Source organism: Gossypium arboreum, chromosome 6 (assembly GCF_025698485.1).
Source record: "Gossypium arboreum isolate Shixiya-1 chromosome 6, ASM2569848v2, whole genome shotgun sequence".
NCBI classification, from domain to species: Eukaryota; Viridiplantae; Streptophyta; class Magnoliopsida; order Malvales; family Malvaceae; genus Gossypium; species Gossypium arboreum.
The window spans coordinates 143223912-143243364 of NC_069075.1; the positions used below are offsets into that span (position 1 = coordinate 143223912).

A 19453-nucleotide genomic window follows, 5' to 3' on the forward strand; every position below is an offset into this window, starting at 1 on the left:
AGGAACATCAGCTTTTGTGGTGCCATTAGCTATGCATATAATCTTAGTAGGCCACTAAATTTTATTGGTGCAGACCGTTAAGCAACTCAAAACCAATCATCTATACAAGGAAAGCAAGCTTTACATAAAAACAAGGGAAAAGGGGTCTGTCTATGCTACAGAATGAAGATAATTTTGGTGCCGGACACTTCCTGATCATGATGAAAAACCAACACATGTAGCTTTTTTTTTTTATATATAAATATTTTATAAAAATCGCTAGACCAGAAGCAAAAGCAGGAGGAAAAGATACGCGATAAATTGGAACTTGCAAAACAAACTAATTAAGATACGCCCCCAATCAAGCCAGATAGCTAGTATACATGGAAATTTGATTCTCGAGTAGTACTACTCTTTCAACGTCCAAAACCAACCTCTCATCTCTCAAGTCCAGGTCAGGTAAATAAGTACCAAGCTATTCTATTTCTGTGAACCATAGCATTACAGATCCCTATATCAAAATTGCCTAAGGGATTTAATAGCAAAACTTACCAACGTATTCTACACATCTCCAATAGAACAAAACTTTGTTTAATGAGGTGATATTTCCAATATAAGATAAGGTCATCTCTTAACCTTCATGGCTTCATCTGCTCTTCTTGGTGATCCCTTGCAGCTGTAGAAAGTTGATGAGAGAGACTCAATTTTCGGTATCCCTTGCTTTACACTTCGGGCATACAAGGAATACAGTCTGCCCTTCATCTGCTGATCTCATCTGTATAGGAAAAGAGAAAGAGACATAGAGAAATTAATATAAGTTAAATGAGGAGGGATCGATTATTCATAAAAAAGAAACTTGTTTTTATCGAGATGTTGTTTTACTTGTCGGGTAGTGTACTCAAGCTCTGCGTTTCCACAGGATTTACAAGTCTGCTTGATCAACTGCACATGATAATTAATACTCAAAATGGTGAGCAGCAGATTTAAGGATTGTCTCTATCTTTAACTTAATAAAAGTAATTACCGCAGCTGATTCTTTTGTCGTCATCTCTTCCGCAGCATGTGAGATGCCAAGGTCTCTCCGAATATCCTGCAAAATGTAAAGCAAATGGAGTAAAATAATGCAGCATCAAGAACACGAAAAGAGGTGAGAGGGCAGAGCTAGAATGCAGCCATCAGCATGCAAGTTCAACATTCATTACTTATATGTACGAGTGTAACTTCTATTAAGAATTATACGAAAGAACAATAGGAAAAACCAACCAACATGACCAACTTATTACGTGCTTTCTTGTATACTACAGTCTATAGCCAATTTTGACATCTCAATATATGAAGGATTTGCGGCAGAATCACTCTTTATTTAGAACAGGGTACCCGCTCATATAAACAAAGAAAACAATATCTCAGTTCATTTGTAATCTCTCACTCTCTATGATATCAAAGCCAACATAACCAACATATGCAATCATCATATAACTAGTAGCTTGCACAAATAGAAGGTAACAAAGGTGAAGGCAAACCTCAACAGTGAGTGTGTAGCCGATTTCTCGTCCCACAATACCTAATATATAAGGACAACAACTTTAGTAAAGCAGCCAATGAAGAAGATAAACAAAAACTATAGTACTAAATAAAGTGGATACCTTTAGCACTAGTTTTAGATCTACACAAAGAGCATTCAGCAATCTTAGGTGAAACCAAAGACAGCATCGTACCACACAAGTTACAGAACATGAAGTCTCGTGCTTGAGAATACGCCATGAATCTTTCCTTTAAAGAACTATTGAAATGGGAATTTTATAAGATCCACAAGAAACTGAAACTAGTAAACTTTTTTTTTTTTTTTTTTGTGTGTGTGTGTGTGAATTATAGCATTAAACTAGGAAACATTGAACCAATAAAGCTACTACAAATAGTTCCCTGAGAAATTACTACAAACACTAATCACCTAATTGAAGATTTCCTCTTTTTTACTGAAAATGTTGTTTGATAATAGCATAAAATTCATGATATACGAAAAGAAGAAAAAAAACCCAAAAATCTAATAATTGAAACATGTGAAGTTAGAGCAGCTACCTCAATAGAAAGAAACAATCTCTTATTTGTATTTATTTTTAAGGATCCAGCTCCCGCCAATAAATGATAAACCCTTGTTTCTGGTAAGAGTTTCAGAAGCAAAACCCTAGAAGAAGCGGGAAGGAGAAGATGATTTAGCGCTTAGTGTTAGCGTCTATGCAAGCCCATTTTAGATATGCCTCAATTTTAACTTTTTTAACAATTTGGGCCCAAGCTCACCAATAAACTGTGTTTTATTGGTCTCAGAGTCTTAAATTTAAAGCAAAGTTTTTAAGTTCAAGTTTCAATTAAATAGTAGAACCGATCAAATTCAAGGTAAAGAATGTGTTGAATTTTATTATAATTTAATTTAATGGCCGAAAGCGAAATCTAGCTTAACATAATCTTCAAAAGGATAATGACATTGAACATATCTTTATAGGCCTTGTAAGAACTTTTGGTAGACCTGTAGTGAAAACCAAATTTTGTAGTAACTAAATATTAAAAATACTATACCATGGGCAACTCCTATAATAGATAATAAATTATATTTTATTCTCTTTGCTAAAAAATGTATAAATTTTGTATTATTATAAGAGTTTTCATGTTTTTTTAATTTCATAATTCTCCTGTATTTATTAAAATATAGGCAACTCAAAAATCACATTACTAAATTGACTTTTGTTGGGTTAATTGTACCAGACTACAGAAACTATGGTACAATTGCCAAATTGATCGTAATTTTTTAAAATATTCAAATTAAATATTCAAAGCATCATAATATGAATCAAACCCTTTGGTTAATTTTGTCATCAGCTTCCAAATCTAGCAGTGGTTCTATCATCACATGGCCAAGTGGACCTTACTCCTTTTTAACTCTCTCACCGCCATGGTCGATAGGGCCCCGAGAAGTAAATGCCTCCAATTAGCATACTGCGTTGTTTGAAAAAAAAAAGAAAAAAAGAAGGGTCCACATTAAAAAGAAAATATGGTCATTAAGGGAATGATCATGGTCATGAAACAACTAAACCGGCTTGGGGTTTCTTGGTTTAATTGAATGGAAAATGACTGAAATTTGACTGATGTTTTGTGTGTATCATTAAGAAGCAGCACTGATTAATACTTCAAATGCAGAGTTAATATGGCCGAGTTGTTGGTTGGCCAACTATGTTAACTTTACATTTAAAGAAACCGGGAAAGTACTTGCCTAGCCAGCCTCTCATCAACATTCAACACCAGCACAAGAACTTCATGATGCAGTCCCTTTTTTGCTGCTGCATTTCCTTTCATCATCTCTCTTAGTCACTGCCAAAACATTTCTGGGTGTTTTTTCACTGTAAAAATGGAAGAAATAGAGCTGAGTCACCACCAGGAATCGGTTCCGAAACCGGAGCAATCGTCGGATTTGACAAGAAGGAAACCTGTTTCATTCCTCGGTCTTTTTTCAGCTGCTGATAAATTAGATTGTGCATTGATGGTTTTTGGGAGTTTAGGGGCGTGCATACATGGGGCTGCTCTTCCAGTGTTCTTTGTTATGTTTGGTCGCATGATAGATTCTTTAGGACATTTGTCTTCGGATCCTCACAAGCTGTCTGCTCAGGTTTCTGAGGTACCTCTACTCCATGACTGCTTATTGGTTTAAACTTTAAGAGTAAATGTAAGTCAAGACCTGGTTTTGCTTAATGCTCGACCCTTCTTTTAACCCTTTGCAGCATGCTATATACTTGGTCTACCTCGGTCTCGTCGTTTTCGCATCGGCATGGATAGGTGTGTTTCGTGTTTCCTATCCTGAAAAATTCCTACCAGTGCTTCAGTTTGCCTACTGCTAATAACACCCTTGTTGATTTTTATCTCTTTCAGGTGTTGCATTCTGGATGCAAACCGGGGAGAGACAGACGGCTCGTTTGAGACTGAAATACCTTCAGTCGGTCTTAAGAAAAGATATAAGCTTCTTTGACACTGAAACTAGAGCTTCTAACATAATTTTTCATATCTCAAGTGATGCAATCCTTGTCCAGGATGCCATAGGTGACAAGGTATATTTACTAAAAACGGGAACAGAAAGATTAGCATAATGTTCAAAACTTTGGTATATGATATTTCCTTAATACTAAATATTTTTCTCATGTATCTTGGTGCAGACAGGCCATGCTTTCCGTTACCTTTCTCAATTTATCGTTGGTTTCGCCATTGGGTTTACATCTGTATGGCAGCTTACACTACTCACCTTAGCTGTAGTTCCACTGATAGCCATTGCAGGCGGAGCTTATACTATAATTATGTCAACTCTATCCGAAAAAGGCGAGGCTGCTTATGCCGAAGCTGGGAAGATCGCCGAAGAGGTAAATTGCATACACCTTATATATGAAACACACAATTCCAAGGTTCAAGAAACACCATGCTATTATAGTTTTGGAATGATATTGCTCTATGGGGTAGCTTTTTCTTTCCTTTTGGTACAGGTTATTTCGCAGATTCGCACAGTATACGCATTTGTAGGAGAGGAAAGAGCAGTTAAAGCATACTCTAGTTCACTTAAAAATGCTCTTAAAATGGGGAAGAGAAGTGGACTTGCAAAGGGGGTAGGTGTTGGATTTACATATGGTCTGCTGTTCTGTGCATGGGCCTTTCTTCTTTGGTATGCCGGCATACTCGTCAGACACAGTAAAACAAACGGAGGGAAAGCGTTTACAACGATTATCAATGTCATTTTCAGTGGATTGTAAGTATAATCTGCATATGGTAAACAACTTTTCAGGGAGTTTATCTCTCGTTAATTGAATTTTATGATAAAAAAACAGCTGTTTTGCTTTTGTAGTGCTTTAGGCCAAGCAGCACCAAACCTTGCTGCCATTGCTAAAGGCCGGGCAGCTGCTGCTAATATCTTCAGCATGATAGATACTGACTCAAAGCCTTCAGGACAGGCAGATGGTGAAACTATTTTACCAGAAGTAATTGGAAAAATCGAGTTCCGTGAGGTCTGTTTTGCTTATCCGTCTCGGCCTAGCGGGGTGTTTGAGAAATTAAGTTTCTCAATAGATGCTGGGAAGACGTTTGCGGTTGTTGGTCCTAGTGGTTCGGGAAAGAGTACCATCATTTCCATGGTTCAACGCTTCTATGATCCCACTTCAGGTAAGTTAGAGACTGAGTTACAGTATAGTTTTACTTTCTCTTGGCTGATACACCGGAATTTCACCAGGTTCTATATTATTGGATGGATATGATCTTAAGAATCTGCAGCTAAAATGGTTGAGAGAACAAATGGGATTGGTCGGTCAAGAACCAGCACTGTTCGACACGACAATTGCCGATAACATCCTACTTGGTAAAGAAGATGCAGATATGCAGCAAGTTATATTAGCTGCCAAAGCTGCTAATGCACATTCTTTCATTGAGGAACTACCTAATAGTTATAATACACAGGTATCTTCTCCTTAGTATCCAACTTCATTCTTTATTTATACTGATCTGTGGACGATCCTCGAAACTGATGCTTTGAAATGTTGTTGAGTATAGGTTGGAGAAGGAGGAACTCAGCTTTCTGGAGGTCAAAAACAAAGAATTGCTATAGCAAGAGCAGTGCTGAGGAATCCCAAGATACTGCTTCTTGACGAGGCTACAAGTGCTCTTGATGCAGAATCTGAACTCATAGTTCAACAGGCACTCGATAAGATAGTGTCAAGTCGATCAACGATCATCGTGGCGCATCGATTATCCACTATTCGAGATGTTGACACTATCATCGTTTTGAAGAATGGACAGGTTGTTGAGAGTGGGAGCCACATGGATTTGATGTCTAAGAACGGAGAATATGCGGCTTTGGTTAGCTTGCAAATATCAGAAAACATTGCAATTTCGAGCTCTATATGTCATTCCGATGTCTCCGAAAGTTCTAGCTTTCGACAACCTCAAGACAGTCAAAATCCGGGGCAGGATTCAAGACCATTTACAGCAATAGAATTGGAGCAAAGTTGTCAAAACTCATCTCAGCAAGGTTCTGCTCCTAATCCATCAATATGGGAACTACTTAAATTAAATGCACCGGAATGGCCCTATGCGCTACTTGGCTCGGTTGGTGCAATTCTGGCCGGCATGGAAGCTCCGCTATTTGCCTTCGGAATCACGCATGTCTTGACTGCATTTTACTCTCCTGATAATATTCAAATCAAGGAAGAGGTTGAAAGAGTGGCTCTTATATTTGTTGGTCTGGCTATTCTTACCATTCCTATATATATGTTGCAACACTACTTCTATACCTTAATGGGAGAGAACCTTACGGCTCGTGTCCGTTTATCAATGTTCTCAGGTATTTCCATACTTTTCATTGATGCAACATTCATCACATTGCAAATCCTCTGAACTACGAAATTTTATTCCGACTTTGCATTGTAAACTAACGTACATTTCACTTCATATCTAGCTATCCTTTCCAATGAGGTTGGTTGGTTTGATTTGGATGAGAACAATACTGGCTCATTGACAGCAGCTTTAGCTGCAGATGCAACCCTCGTACGAAGTGCTTTAGCTGATCGGCTTTCCACAATTGTCCAGAACGTAGCACTTACTGTGACAGCATTTGTAATAGCATTCGCTTTAAGCTGGCGTATCGCATCTGTTATCATTGCCTCCTTTCCTTTACTCATAGGTGCATCCATAACTGAGGTAAGGCTTAGAAACCACTTGTTTTGGTTACAGCAATGAATGACACTGCAGGCCTTCAATTCCAATTCTTTTATTCGTTTTTCTTTCGAAATTGCAGCAACTCTTTCTTAAGGGGTTTGGAGGGAATTACAGCCATACGTACTCTAGAGCAACTGCTGTGGCACGTGAAGCAATTGTTAACATTCGTACTGTGGCTGCATTTGGTGTTGAAGACCGGATTTCGATCAAGTTTGCCTCTGAATTAAACCAACCGAAAAAGCAAGCATGCTTACGAGGTCATATATCGGGTTTTGGATACGGCGTATCACAGCTCTTTGCATTCTGTTCCTACGCACTTGGCCTTTGGTATGCATCGGTGCTAATCAAGCAAAACAAATCTAACTTCGGAGATGTCATGAAGTCCTTCATGGTTTTGATAGTCACAGCACTGGCAGTAGCAGAAACACTAGCTCTCACACCGGATATCGTTAAAGGGTCGCAAGCACTCGGGTCCGTTTTTGGGATTCTTCATAGGAAAACATCAATAGAACCAAATGATTCCACATCAAACGTAGTAACCGAGATCAAAGGTGACATAGAGTTCAGAAATGTTAGTTTCAAGTACCCAATGAGACCTGATGTAACCATTTTTGACAACTTAAACCTGAAAACTTCAGCTGGAAAAAGTCTAGCCGTAGTTGGACAAAGCGGGTCAGGGAAAAGCACAGTCATTGCATTAATTATGCGGTTTTACGACCCCGTTTCTGGGGCAGTTGTGATTGATGGCTACAATATTAAGACACTAAACTTAAGGTCGCTAAGGCTAAGAATGAGTTTAGTCGAGCAAGAGCCTGCACTGTTCTCAGCCACAATATACGAAAACATCAAGTATGGCAAAGAGGATGCATCAGAGATTGAGATAATGAAAGCAGCAAGAGCAGCTCATGCTCATCGATTCATTAGCCGAATGCCTGAAGGGTACCAAACCCACGTCGGCAATCGAGGTGTCCAGTTATCGGGTGGCCAAAAGCAGAGAGTGGCAATTGCTAGAGCAATACTAAGGAACCCTTCCATTCTTCTCCTGGATGAAGCCACAAGTGCATTGGACTCGGAATCTGAGAAACTAGTTCAAGAAGCTCTGGATAATCTCATGGAAGGTCGTAGCACAATCATCGTAGCGCATCGGTTATCGACTATACGTAATTCGGACAGCATTGCGGTGTTGGAACAAGGGAAGGTAGTTGAAATTGGCAGCCATGAACAACTGACGAAGAAACCAGGCAGTGTTTATAAACAGTTGGTCAGTTTACAACAGTAAAGGAACATCCATGATAAAAAAAAAACCCAAGTTTAGCATTAAAACCACAAGCAAATTATATTACTGTATGTTGAAACTGCATAAAGATGAACTTTTTTTTTAAATGTTTCTCTTTAAAACATGATTATAGTAACACCATTTCTTGATAAGATGGAATTGCTAATGCAACAGATCAAAAGGGTTTGTTTATTGTTGTTGATCGAAAATTTTGAATTTATTACTCACAAATTCAGTGATTCAAAATTTAAACACAAAAGCGGACTACATTGATTTGAAATTAAAAGCAAGTAAAGAGGAATGGTGGCTCCTTTGATTTCAAATTAAGGAATCTTTAACTTTTTGATTTGTGGGGAACTGTGACTCTTTTGCCTTTCCGCCTTGCATTTGCTTTTTTGAACTACCGCTTTATTCAAATTTAAATAATATTTTTTCTAAAACATCTCATGAACCCCTATACTTTTTATAAATTTAAAATTTAGTCTGAATATTTTATTTTTAAAATTTAATCTTTTTATATTTTAAATTTTAAAATTCATGTCTAACTTTAATATTAAAATTATTTTACTAAATTTAGATTCATTATAATATCATCCTTTTAATTATATTATTATCAAGTGAATATTTTTTATTTATTTCAAAGTATCACACTAATAAATTTAATAATATTTAAAATATGAAATTAGAATTTTATTTACTTCAAATTATCGCATTTAATTAATATAAATAAATATGTGAAAACCTGAAAACCATAGATTTTCTTTTACACAGAAGAGCAAATGAAAGGATATGATGACATCATTTACATCTTGGGAATAATTATCTTATCATGCTAACAAGTACACTTAGATTAACTTCAGCAAATAAAATGGTTAGGTAATAGATTTTGTACTTTTTATATTTTGGTTAATTCCACCAATAGTCCTCAAACTATTAACTAGATTTTAAATTATTTTTAAACTTTAAAAGGATTTAATCAAATAAAATATCAATATTATATTAAGCAGGCCATTCCCTCAACCTTTTGATAGTTTAGATATTAGTTTCAACCTAACGTAAATCATATTTAAAATATGTAACTTAATTTGCATGACCCGTTTCTATTTAACATATTAAAAATAGGATAAATTATATCTAACATCATTAAATTATTAATAAATTTATGTTTTAATCACTCAAATTTAAAAAAGTTACAAAATAATCGTTGAACTATTTGAAAGTTTTCATTTAAGTGAACGAAGTATTTAAAAGTTTTTATTTAAGTCACTAAACTGTTAAGTTTATTTTTAAAGGCAGGCTAGCAAGCTCCAAACGGTAATTCGAAAATCGATATGGTGGATCGTGAGTAAAAGAACATATCCTACAACCAAATTGATCTGTAAATTTGGTGTCGGAGTTTGTAGATTCATCACTTCACGAAAAAATTGAATTTTAGAAGAAAAAGGAAATGGGTGCTTTCGATTGATGCAGGGAATAAAAACAGAATAAGCCAATGACTAATAATTCAAAGACATAAATGAAAATTTTTAATAATTTAATAACTATTTTATAATTTTTTAAAATTTAATAATTAAAATATAAATTTACTAATAGTTTAATGATATTTGGTATAGTTTACCATAATTTTTAAAAATCATAATCTAGTGTATAAATAATGATATGATTATGGGGTCAATGATGATAAAGGAGTTCGTATGGAGGGGTAAGCTGTCGAGAGTTTGTTATAGGTCAGCTTTCACTTCAACGGCATATGTGATTCGTGATTTTTTTTCCTTCTTCTCTGTTCTCTTTTTTTTGCCTCATTTTTCCCAGTTCTTCGCTTTTTCGTTTCTCTTCACTCACTGCCACTTTCCTGTCAATCTTCCCCCTTTAGGGTTTGCTTCGCGAAGAAAAATGATGATCTCATTCTTCCTTCAACAAACAACTTTAGCTTGAAGCAAATCTGACCAAGAAAATCCCCAGATTGTTAGTGAAAAACCAAAAAGATAAAAGAATTTCAAGATTTGTAGAAGTAAAGGAGAAAAAGACTCGAGCTATAGGAACGATTGGGTATATTAGTGCGGCGGCGAAGGAAAATGAGCGCCTCCAGATTCATAAAGTGTGTTACTGTCGGCGATGGTGCTGTCGGCAAAACTTGCTTGCTTATTTCCTACACCAGCAACACTTTCCCTACGGTGAGCCTCTTCTTCGCCCTCTTTTTTTTTTTTTTGAAATTATCTGATCTTTCTTGCATGATCGTATGTGTTATTAGCATTTTCTTGTTTTCTTGTGTAATTTGAGAGAAAAATTGGTTGAAATTGTCGATGTTCGAGTGAGCTTCAGTTACTTGAAAATTTGTTTCATTGTTATTGAAACCAAGAATGGGGCTTTATGCTCTCTGTTAGTGGTTAGGTCGTCTTGGACACTGATTTTCTTCATTATTAACTGTTTGTGTTTAAATGGTAACAGGATTATGTCCCTACTGTTTTCGACAATTTCAGTGCAAATGTTGTTGTGGATGGCAGCACTGTCAACTTAGGTTTATGGGATACTGCTGGTAAATTTTGAAATAGCTTCTTCAATTCCTCTTGTTTTAGTAAGCCATTTATTTCTTTCTTGTTTTTTGGTTTGAAATCATTACCATGGAACAGGTCAAGAGGATTACAATAGATTGAGACCATTAAGCTATCGTGGGGCCGATGTCTTTATTCTTGCATTTTCCCTCATTAGCAAGGCTAGTTACGAAAATGTTACAAAGAAGGTTTAACCATTGGATATCTTCTCTTTTGAGATAATGGTTTTGTCAGTATAAGATGTCTCCAACGCAATATGCATGCTGATTCATGTGTTTTTTCTTGCTAATTATTTTCAGTGGATTCCTGAATTAAAGCATTATGCACCTGGTGTTCCGATAGTTCTTGTTGGAACTAAGCTTGGTAAGATTCTTACTTCCTGTGTCTTGGTGTTGTTGTATATGATTGAAGTGTTTTTTGGAATCCTTCTCATTTTATTAAATGTTGTCATGTTTACAACTCTTTCCTGCTGCAGATCTCCGGGATGATCAGCAATTCTTTGTAGACCATCCTGGCGCAGTGCCCATTTCTACAGCTCAGGTAAATGTCAACATTATGTTATCAATTCCATTTTTGTTCTTTTCAGTAATAATATATTTCACGAATTTTGGTCTTGCTTTGCATCTTTGTGAAGGGTGAAGAATTAAGGAAACAGGTAGGGTCCTCTGCCTACATCGAGTGTAGTTCAAAAACACAGCAGGTTCGTAGAATTCATGTACTTTGGCAAAAATATATTGCTGAGGTCGGTTTTGTCTAAATGGGGTCTTGTGTGTTGGCTTGACTTCAGAATGTGAAGGCAGTTTTTGATTCAGCTATTAAGGTAGTGCTTCAGCCTCCGAAGAAAAGCAAGAAGAAAAAGGCACATGGTGGTTGCTCAATATTGTGATGGGTGGAAGATTCAAGTCCTACAAAGATGGATCAACCTGCCAGCTTCTTGCTGCTTGTATCCCTATCGATGTCACCTTTTAAAATTGTAGGAAGCAGCAAGCCATCATTGTATAGTGTCTGCTGACATTCTGGGGATTTCTGTGAAAGCTTCAAGTGGTTGTTTCTGTGTTTTTACTTATTATCAATCAATCTATAGTTGATGACAAGCATTCCTTCCCTGTTAACATGCACACGCCTTCTCTGCTTTTCTTGTTTAAGCTTCACGCATGCATTAACATTTATGCAATGTGTATGTATTGTTTGATGCCATCGATCAATCGTGGAACTTAATTCAAATGATGTCATATTGTTTTTATTGAACCGTATGTGGTCATATCCTATGATCATTGCCCCTATTTATCACCCCTACTATTAGATGCCCCTTAGGCCTTAACCCAAGGTGGGAAGAAGTCGTTGTCAGTATAATAGTTTACTGACTGACCGCGAAGAAAGTTGTAGGATCACGCCATTTGGCACACTCTGAAACAAGTAGATGATAAGTTTGGTAAGCAGCTGCAATCATGATGCAACAACAACCGCAGCTCGCTTCGAAGTCTTCCACCAAGGATTGTCTTTTTCTTTGGTTCTTATAATCACAAGTGTCCATCCATCTGCCCCTTTTTCCAGGTTAATTTCTTCATTTTTGTTTTGGGCGCAACTAAAATTAAAGAAAGAAAGGCAGCCAATCAATGTTCACAATTACCACATATCTTCCGACTCCAATTATTTAATTCTTTTTCCTTTTCGTCATCTTTACTCAATGTTCCTTTTGGATTGTTAATGCTATCATGAATGCTTTAGTATTAAATTAGTTACCTTTATTTGGGTAAGGCGTTTCATTCTTTTTAAGATATGCTTGCTTCATCCTTTTTATGCAAAAAAGAAAATTTTGTCAAATATATACTGTAAACAAATCGAAAAGTGTGGTTTTGGTATGCCATTAATATATTGTAAACGCAAAGAATTGTAATTAGCAAACGAAAAATACAAGAGTTGGAAAAACTCGTACGCTCGAAACCACCGTGAGCCACCGAACCCCTCACCACTCAAGTTGGACGTTTTGAAAAAGTTAATAATAATAATAATAAGGGTCTAAATCCATTTAATTAAGAAGAAAGTTTAGACAAAAGCGTCATATATTAATGAATGAATGCATCGTGAGAGTGAGACCACTTCAACTTCGAGGAAAAAGGTAATTTGCTCAAACGTGGCCAATTCACGACCTCCATGAGGATGACCTATTCCCCTCCTATCCTATGCGTTTCCGCGTGATATATTGAAAATGTTGCCCATTACATTTATTAATCATCAAACATATAATGCATACACTTCGAAATAAAGGTATTTGCCATGCCGTCACCAAAACCAACGTTATACAGACAACAATACAATATATAAAAACTAAATTGTAAAAACGTGGCGTTACGTTATTGGAAGAAAATATAAAATCGGCGGGTGTAGGACAAGTACTTCCACACCATCCTCCATTTTCCTTTTTTCAATCAATACCCTTTTTTATATTAATTGAAAGCCCGAGCCCGACATTCCCGAGACGACTCATTTAACTCGTTAGAAAGATCCTCTCCACTAGGAACTAGTTATAGTCTTCTCCCTTCCACCAGATTCTTTTTGGATCATGGCGATATCGGATGTGGTCGTTGGGAATTTGCTGATCATATACGTTGCGGTTATAGCGGGGATAAAGGCGTACGGTTTAGTGTGTGGGAGGAGCTTCGGTGGTTGGTTTGTGTTGATGGCGTCGACTACGGTGGTGGGTCTGATCTTGGTCGGGGCTTTGACGTGGGACGTCAGTCGTAAAGCAACGCAAGCAATTTCCGGTGATGATCAAGATGCTGGTTCCGTTCAAGTTCACGATATGTGTAAAGGTGGTATTTGCTGGCACGGCGTGGCTGTCCGGTTCCCTGCTTCTCAACTCCGGTTCAGCCTCCCTCAACAAATTCCATACGGTTCTATGTAAAAAGAAGAAGAAAACTTTGGGAATTTCAGGTTTAAAGCTGTAAGATATAAGATTAGCTTTGGGTTTGGGTTTGGCCAAAAACAAAACCCCATGAGGTCTTTTCCTTTTCTCCTTAATTTTGATTGAGAGGAATAAAAGAGCGTGTATAAGGTTATATATATAATTGAAAATGAAGATGAAGATGCTTTAATTTGTGAATAAATAATTGTCCATGGGTTTTGGTTTACCAACCAAATGAAGCTTGTTTTCGTTTGTTTCCAACTGGTTTTACATAGTGTAATTGTTTAGTTTTGGTAACAATGGTGGTCTACCGACAAGCAGAACAGCATATTTGAGATTAGGGAGGAAGTACAGAAGAGGATTGTTGCTATTGCAGTGGAAGTTAACGTGTCGGTAGTAGTATGTATGTGTGTCGGAAACTATATATAGAGTTCAGGAAGACAAGGAATAAGAAGAGTACTGACTCATTGTTATGTTCTTACAAATCTATACAGTTGGGTTTGTTTTAGGTAGAGAAGAATCTTGAGTTAGACTCTGTTTATGGGTTTGTCACTTTGTCTGTTTAGAGCAAAGTCTTACTTGTCCGTACTACTTGTTGGTTTTCCTCCTTTTTTTTAGCAGTACTTGAGAATGAGTTTGCCAAAATATAATGGTGAAAATTTTACAAGCTGCCTGCCTGCAATTTGTGGACTCAAGAACAATCAATCCCCTTAATCTGCAATTCAGCAAGTGATGTAAATGATGAAGGCTTTTGGCAACTTGTTTGAGACATAATATTAAATGTTGCCTTCATTAAAGATGGGTCTTTGTCCCACCCAACCATAAACAAAAGTGTCACTTTAATATTAAATCCTAGACTGAAAAACAATTTGGATGAGGTTTTAAAAACCCTAGCCTTAGCCATAAAAGCAATTAAAAAAAATTGTAAGCATTTATTGTGAATTTAAAAATGGGTTAATTTTTGTATATGACAACATTCAAAATAATTTTAGAAAATATTTTCTCTATTTGATTGTGTTTATTTCATTAAAATTATTTATTTAACGGAAAATAATTTTAAATTAATAGAAAATAAATTATTTTTCCTATAAAATAATTTATTCTTTTGAAAAGTATAAATTATTTTGTACTAAAAGAACACTTTTCTGAATGATTTTATTTTTAATTAATTTAATTGTGAAGAAGTGATATTATTGCCAAATTGATGACCTACACCTACAATTCTCAAGACAATTGTTGTAAGGAATTATGAAACTTCTGAAATTTACATGAAATTATTCTAAATTATTATATAAACATTTTGTTACGAAATTACCATGAAGTTATCACGTGTTCTTATAACAAGTTTATGTAAACAAACATATGTAAATTTGTTCTTATAACAACTACATAATAATTTATTTCATCTAATTAAATTTTTCTAAGTTAATTTCAGAGTTAAGACTCAAATCTAAATTTAAATGTCAAATTTCAAGTTTATGTCTCGAGACATAAATTTTTATGCCTTGAGACAAGTCATAAATTATTTTAGAATTTTTAGATTCAAAGTTATTGTGTCTCGAGACACTACATGTTGTGCCTTAAGACAAAGTCCTTCGTGTCTCGAGATTAGGTCTGGAGACTAACCCCTCCTATTTTCTTATTTTTGTTTCGATGCTTAAATGTCTTGAGGCAAGGGGTTTCTGTCTTGAGACTTGAAGCATAACAAAATTAATTTAGCTTCGATGTTCTTCTATTCGAGACAAATGCCACTTGCCTCAAGACCTAAGAACAATTGTCTCGAGACTATATAGATATGTCTTGAAACCTCAGGCTCTTGAATGCAAAACTTAGATGAATTTGTTCTAGTAGTCTCGAGACAAGTTCTTTCTAACTTGAGACTCGTTGACAAATGGTCAAAATCTTGCAATTTTAAGTGTCCAAAACCTTAACCAAACAAGCCTAAACATACTTAAAAGTACCAAAAAACATATTCACCCAATTAACTTATCTAAACATGTTTAAACATTACCAAATTATAACCTTTAATATATTATTACTAGACCAACCAATATGAACATTCAAACTCACAAAATGAAGCATGATTAACTAGTAATTAAAAGGTAAAACTCAACCAATATAGCATTATAGGTCACTTACCAAAAGTGCTCAAAATAACTAAGGTAATAAGCCAATCAACCTAGGTACATGTCATATGACCTCAAAACATATAAATATGTACAAAATAAGATTATAATGGCTTCCGAGCTGAGCTTGAGAGTTGGATGCTTGACCACAAATTTTTTTTAATCTTATTCAAGATCTGCACATGGAAACTCCATACACTGATTAATGGTTACTCGGTGGTGTTAACTCAAATTCAATATAAACTTAACAAAATACAAGTAACATGAGTAACGAAATAATTCAAGCTGACTAACATGTCATAATTTGATACGTCAAATTAAGCTATTCAATACACTTGAGGAGCTTATTCTCAAATAATTAAAGAATCTTTTATATGTTTTTTATCGATTTTAAGTTCTAAATAATAACAAACATTTTTGTTTAATTTTATACCCCTTTGAGACCCAAATTAGCTAAATGACGTCATGGGACCTAACAATATAATTGAATTGGTGTAAAAGGTGGATAATAGTCTGAACTTGAAAAATTCATTTTTGTAACTAATTTGTTTTTTTGATAAATTTTTGTTTATTCAGCCAAGTAAGCAGTAGCCTGCTATAAAAAAACAACTAGACTAACAATATTTACAGCAAACCCCAACCCTGTACATTCCAACTAATTACTCATGCTATACAAGGTTGTTTGTTTAATCTATCATTCACCTTTGTGTTTTTTTATAAAGAGCAGGCATGTTAAATATTTATTGGGTTTTTTGTTTAGATACTAAATTAAATATTACAGTTAAACTTTGATATTAAATTGATTAAAAATACTTATATACCAAATTAAACATTAAAGGTAAATATAGGTACTAAATGATATATACCCTTTTAAAAATAATAAAATTGTATTTATATAAAAAATGTCTTGGACTTTTAGTCTAATTGAAAAAGGAAGCCCATGTTGCAAACTCATATCATAGATTATGGTCAGCCCAAGCCCCAATCCCCCAAAGAGATATTGCAATTTGCAGTCTGCATGAAACATTTTGTCGTTTGGAACCAACACATATACATAAATGCAAAGGTTGGTAATGCAATTATGCAATAACGTGGGGTCACAGTTACATACACTTTTTACTTTTTACCTGTAACTAGTAAGATATTTTTTTGAGAAACAGCTAGTGAAAGAATTAATGGCCTTTTCCAATGACCAAACTGTCAAAATTTCTCCAATCTCTTACCTACTTCTCCGCTCCTCAATAACGTTCTGACTCTTTCACGTCCCAATTGAGTGACTTGCTGTCACAAAATCTTCATGTCTATGTCGTCGTTTACCGCCACCTTTCTTCTCTCTCATTAATGCTTTCTTTTTGGGTTTTGAAAGACAGAGAGAGAGAGAACCCTAAGCATTCACTTAGTCTCTTTGTCCCTCTTCCTTAAGCACGTCTTCACCAAAAACAGTATATATATATATATATTAAAGCTTTTGTCAGTTTTCCTGCTTTACTTATAACCCATCCACGGATTTCTCATTCATAATGGGCATGGCTTTGTTTTCATTCTGATATAAATATACGGTAAAGCCTTAGCTTTTTAGCTTTCAAACCAAACACCATTTTTTTTGCTTCCCTTCTCTGCTTCCTTGTTTGAATTTTTACAAGTTATTATTATGGTTGTTCAATCACAGGTGTATCCTGAAAACTTGGGTTTACTACCTTGGCCCATGTGCGCCCTTCAGGATTGGATGCAACCAATCCCTGCACCACCTCAGCCTGTTTTCTGTTTCAGTCTTCAACAACCTTCTCAAAATACGCTTCCTTTTCATCTACAACAAAACGCTCACAACTTGGCTTCTACTTCTTCTCCTTCGTCGTCTTCATTGTCAATGTGTGATAATTTTCTCTCCATGACACTTACTCAAGCTTTAGATGCTCAACTTGAGGTGCAAAGGCAGGAACTTGATTGCATTCTTCATTTTCAGGCAAGGGTTCTTTCTTTTAATGTTCTTTCTTTTCTTTTCTTTTTTTAATATCAGAAATTGATCACTTTCACTCAAAGTTCCTTGTTTTTTTGGTGGGGAAAAACACAGAATGAGAGGCTAAAATCTGTATTACGAGAGCAAAGGAGGCGACAACTAGGTACGCTACTAAAGACCATGGAATGGAAGGCTTTATATTTGATGAAGCGAAAAGAAGAAGACTTGGCACGAGCAACAAAGAAAACAATGGAGCTCGAAGCTTGCTTGAAGAAAGCCGAAATGGAGAGCGAGTGGTGGGAAAGGCTTGCCAAAGCAAATGAAGCAATGGTTATGGATTTAAGCAACACAATGGAACAGGTCAAAGAGGAGCTAATCAGGGTCAGCAATAATAATACAGCCGAAGATACCGAGTCCCATTGCTGCGGCTCATGCGATCAAAGAGATGATGAACAAGGAGAAAAGAAGAGCAAAAAGGTTGCTTGCAAACACTGCAGGTCTAGGAGCTCGTGCGTTCTGTTCCTACCTTGCAGACACCTTTGCTCGTGCATCTCTTGTGAAGCTTTACTTGATTCTTGTCCTGTCTGTAAATCTGTAAAGGAGGCTAGCATGAACGTATTTTGGGTTTAACAAGAAAGCTTTTCTGGGTCTAGGTTCAACAGATTTTCTATTATTATTTTTTCTTCTGTTGTTTGTCTACTCTAAATGATGATAGTATCGGTTCGGTGGAGAATCTTTTTCAACTTTTACCTTTTCTGGATTAATTACCATTTCCCGCATTTAGATTGCACCTTCAAGAAGAATCATAAAAATATTGTTTTTTGATTTCTTTAATGAGGTTCTTTTCTTCACGGGAAATGCCAGCTCGATTCAGCGGTAAACAGTGTACTGTTTTTGTTTCAAACTGCAGAAAAGATTTGATAAAACATTTATCGAGGGGAACTTTCCACCGCCACTACTCTTTTCTCTTTGCTTTGAAAGAAACACCCTTTACTTGTTAATGTAGTAGTGGAGGAATAATCCAGGTTTTACTTATAACCCGTCCAAATACTAAGTAACTGATCAGAAAGAGTCAAATTTGTTTTGTTTTAATATACCCTTTCTTTAGTCACTGTGTTTGATGAAAGTTGGGCCAAATTCAGCAAATCAGTTTCAGCTTTTATTTTGTTGCTAATGATGTATTCAATGGTCCCAACTCAGCAAGGGTGAAGGGTGATTGAGTGGGGCCTAAAATACGAGGGAAAAAACCGTTTGCAAGCTGAGAACTGAGAATGGGAAGATTCGGTCTCAGCAGTACCCTAATTCCTAACTCAGTTTTCTTTTCAAGGTGTTGCTAAAATCTATTTTGGCAGCTCTATTTATCTTTTTATTAATGGTACTACTACGGACTGGCCCAAGTTTTTAGTAGGCGTACAGTTGTAGGTGTAGGGCTAGGATGGACTTTGGCAATGACGTGTGGATTCCACTGACCAGCCGCCTTTGACGACATCTGTGCGGGTTGTTGTAACTTGGGAAGACAAGCTACCCGCTTCTTGTTAAACTCATTGGTGAGTTGGTCCAACTCAGCTCCTTGTTTCTTTGAAAGTGTCGGATCCATTTAAGTGTACTAGGTGGGCTTAAACTAAACTACTGTATCCAGAAAGCTGAGTACTATTAGTGGCAGTGGCCCTTAATACGGTTTTGAAATCTAAAAGCGCTGGTGCTTTCAACGTCATTCATGGGTTGGGTTATTTACCCAATTTGAAGATTTGTCCAAAATTAAAAAAAGTTTAAGTAAAAAATTAGACTAAAAAAATAGATTTGAATAAAAAAATTAAGTCTAGGTCGAATTCCGGCTTAAAGGTTCAATGCCTAAGTCTGGTTCGATTCGACTCATTTTTTATGTTTATAATATAATATATTAAATGTTATAGGTCAATT

General features: G+C 35.9%; 5 protein-coding genes across 8 annotated transcripts; 4 read left to right on the forward strand and 1 right to left on the reverse strand.

Moving 5' to 3' along the window:
• Nucleotides 1-300: 300 nt before the first annotated feature.
• LOC108459338 (DNA-directed RNA polymerase I subunit RPA12) lies at nt 301-2269 on the reverse strand. Its single transcript, XM_017758693.2, has 6 exons — nt 2059-2269; nt 1626-1762; nt 1503-1543; nt 1004-1069; nt 862-921; nt 301-754 (listed from the first exon to the last, which is right to left on the reverse strand). The coding sequence occupies exons 2-6, from the start codon at nt 1741-1743 to the stop codon at nt 680-682; spliced, it is 360 nt and encodes a 119-aa protein (XP_017614182.1). The 5' UTR covers nt 1744-1762; nt 2059-2269; the 3' UTR covers nt 301-679.
• An 810-nt stretch (nt 2270-3079) lies between these two features.
• Nucleotides 3080-8100, forward strand: LOC108459963 (ABC transporter B family member 13-like). 2 transcript variants are annotated; one of them, XM_017759357.2, is made up of 10 exons: nt 3080-3646; nt 3750-3804; nt 3898-4073; nt 4179-4379; nt 4500-4759; nt 4856-5169; nt 5237-5460; nt 5554-6343; nt 6458-6699; nt 6797-8100. In XM_017759357.2, exons 1-10 carry the CDS (start codon nt 3380-3382, stop codon nt 7994-7996), a joined length of 3729 nt encoding a protein of 1242 aa, XP_017614846.1. In that variant the 5' UTR covers nt 3080-3379; the 3' UTR covers nt 7997-8100. The 2 variants fall into 2 exon arrangements, with proteins under 2 accessions (XP_017614846.1, XP_052885965.1); XM_053030005.1 differs by having other exon boundaries at nt 4179-4759.
• Nucleotides 8101-9625: 1525 nt separating this feature from the next.
• LOC108460519 (rac-like GTP-binding protein 5) lies at nt 9626-11769 on the forward strand. Of its 2 annotated transcripts, XM_017760034.2 has the most exons (8): nt 9626-9720; nt 9867-10167; nt 10442-10529; nt 10624-10733; nt 10845-10908; nt 11021-11085; nt 11180-11245; nt 11333-11769. In XM_017760034.2, exons 2-8 carry the CDS (start codon nt 10069-10071, stop codon nt 11429-11431), a joined length of 591 nt encoding a protein of 196 aa, XP_017615523.2. In that variant the 5' UTR covers nt 9626-9720; nt 9867-10068; the 3' UTR covers nt 11432-11769. The 2 variants fall into 2 exon arrangements, with proteins under 2 accessions (XP_017615523.2, XP_017615522.2); XM_017760033.2 differs by having other exon boundaries at nt 9659-10167.
• A 1194-nt stretch (nt 11770-12963) lies between these two features.
• LOC108460520 (uncharacterized) lies at nt 12964-13655 on the forward strand. Its single transcript, XM_017760035.2, has one exon. The coding sequence runs from the start codon at nt 13109-13111 to the stop codon at nt 13448-13450; it is 342 nt and encodes a 113-aa protein (XP_017615524.1). The 5' UTR covers nt 12964-13108; the 3' UTR covers nt 13451-13655.
• Nucleotides 13656-16843: 3188 nt separating this feature from the next.
• On the forward strand, nt 16844-18266 carry LOC108460518 (probable BOI-related E3 ubiquitin-protein ligase 2). 2 transcript variants are annotated; one of them, XM_017760032.2, is made up of 3 exons: nt 16845-17135; nt 17246-17539; nt 17648-18266. In XM_017760032.2, exons 2-3 carry the CDS (start codon nt 17282-17284, stop codon nt 18161-18163), a joined length of 774 nt encoding a protein of 257 aa, XP_017615521.1. In that variant the 5' UTR covers nt 16845-17135; nt 17246-17281; the 3' UTR covers nt 18164-18266. The 2 variants fall into 2 exon arrangements, with proteins under 2 accessions (XP_017615520.1, XP_017615521.1); XM_017760031.2 differs by having other exon boundaries at nt 16844-17539.
• The last annotated feature ends 1187 nt before the right edge of the window (nt 18267-19453 follow it).

What these genes read in the sequence shown, in the direction of transcription:
- LOC108459963 (XM_053030005.1), top strand. Translation starts at nt 3,380, where the DNA reads ATGGAAGAAATAGAGCTGAGTCACCACCAGGAATCGGTTCCGAAACCG. An exon ending in CTTCTATGATCCCACTTCAG is followed by an intron (nt 5,170 to 5,236) that starts GTAAGTTAGAGA and finishes GAATTTCACCAG; the next exon opens with GTTCTATATTATTGGATGGA. An exon ending in CCGTTTATCAATGTTCTCAG is followed by an intron (nt 6,344 to 6,457) that starts GTATTTCCATAC and finishes CTTCATATCTAG; the next exon opens with CTATCCTTTCCAATGAGGTT.
- LOC108460520 (XM_017760035.2), top strand. Translation starts at nt 13,109, where the DNA reads ATGGCGATATCGGATGTGGTCGTTGGGAATTTGCTGATCATATACGTT.
- LOC108460518 (XM_017760031.2), top strand. Translation starts at nt 17,228, where the DNA reads ATGGTTGTTCAATCACAGGTGTATCCTGAAAACTTGGGTTTACTACCT. An exon ending in ATTGCATTCTTCATTTTCAG is followed by an intron (nt 17,540 to 17,647) that starts GCAAGGGTTCTT and finishes GGAAAAACACAG; the next exon opens with AATGAGAGGCTAAAATCTGT.
- LOC108460519 (XM_017760034.2), top strand. Translation starts at nt 10,069, where the DNA reads ATGAGCGCCTCCAGATTCATAAAGTGTGTTACTGTCGGCGATGGTGCT. An exon ending in TGCCCATTTCTACAGCTCAG is followed by an intron (nt 11,086 to 11,179) that starts GTAAATGTCAAC and finishes ATCTTTGTGAAG; the next exon opens with GGTGAAGAATTAAGGAAACA. An exon ending in GTAGTTCAAAAACACAGCAG is followed by an intron (nt 11,246 to 11,332) that starts GTTCGTAGAATT and finishes GCTTGACTTCAG; the next exon opens with AATGTGAAGGCAGTTTTTGA.
- LOC108459338 (XM_017758693.2), bottom strand. Translation starts at nt 1,743, where the DNA reads ATGGCGTATTCTCAAGCACGAGACTTCATGTTCTGTAACTTGTGTGGT. An exon ending in CGACAAAAGAATCAGCTGCG is followed by an intron (nt 922 to 1,003) that starts GTAATTACTTTT and finishes TATCATGTGCAG; the next exon opens with TTGATCAAGCAGACTTGTAA. An exon ending in TTGAGTACACTACCCGACAA is followed by an intron (nt 755 to 861) that starts GTAAAACAACAT and finishes TTTCCTATACAG; the next exon opens with ATGAGATCAGCAGATGAAGG.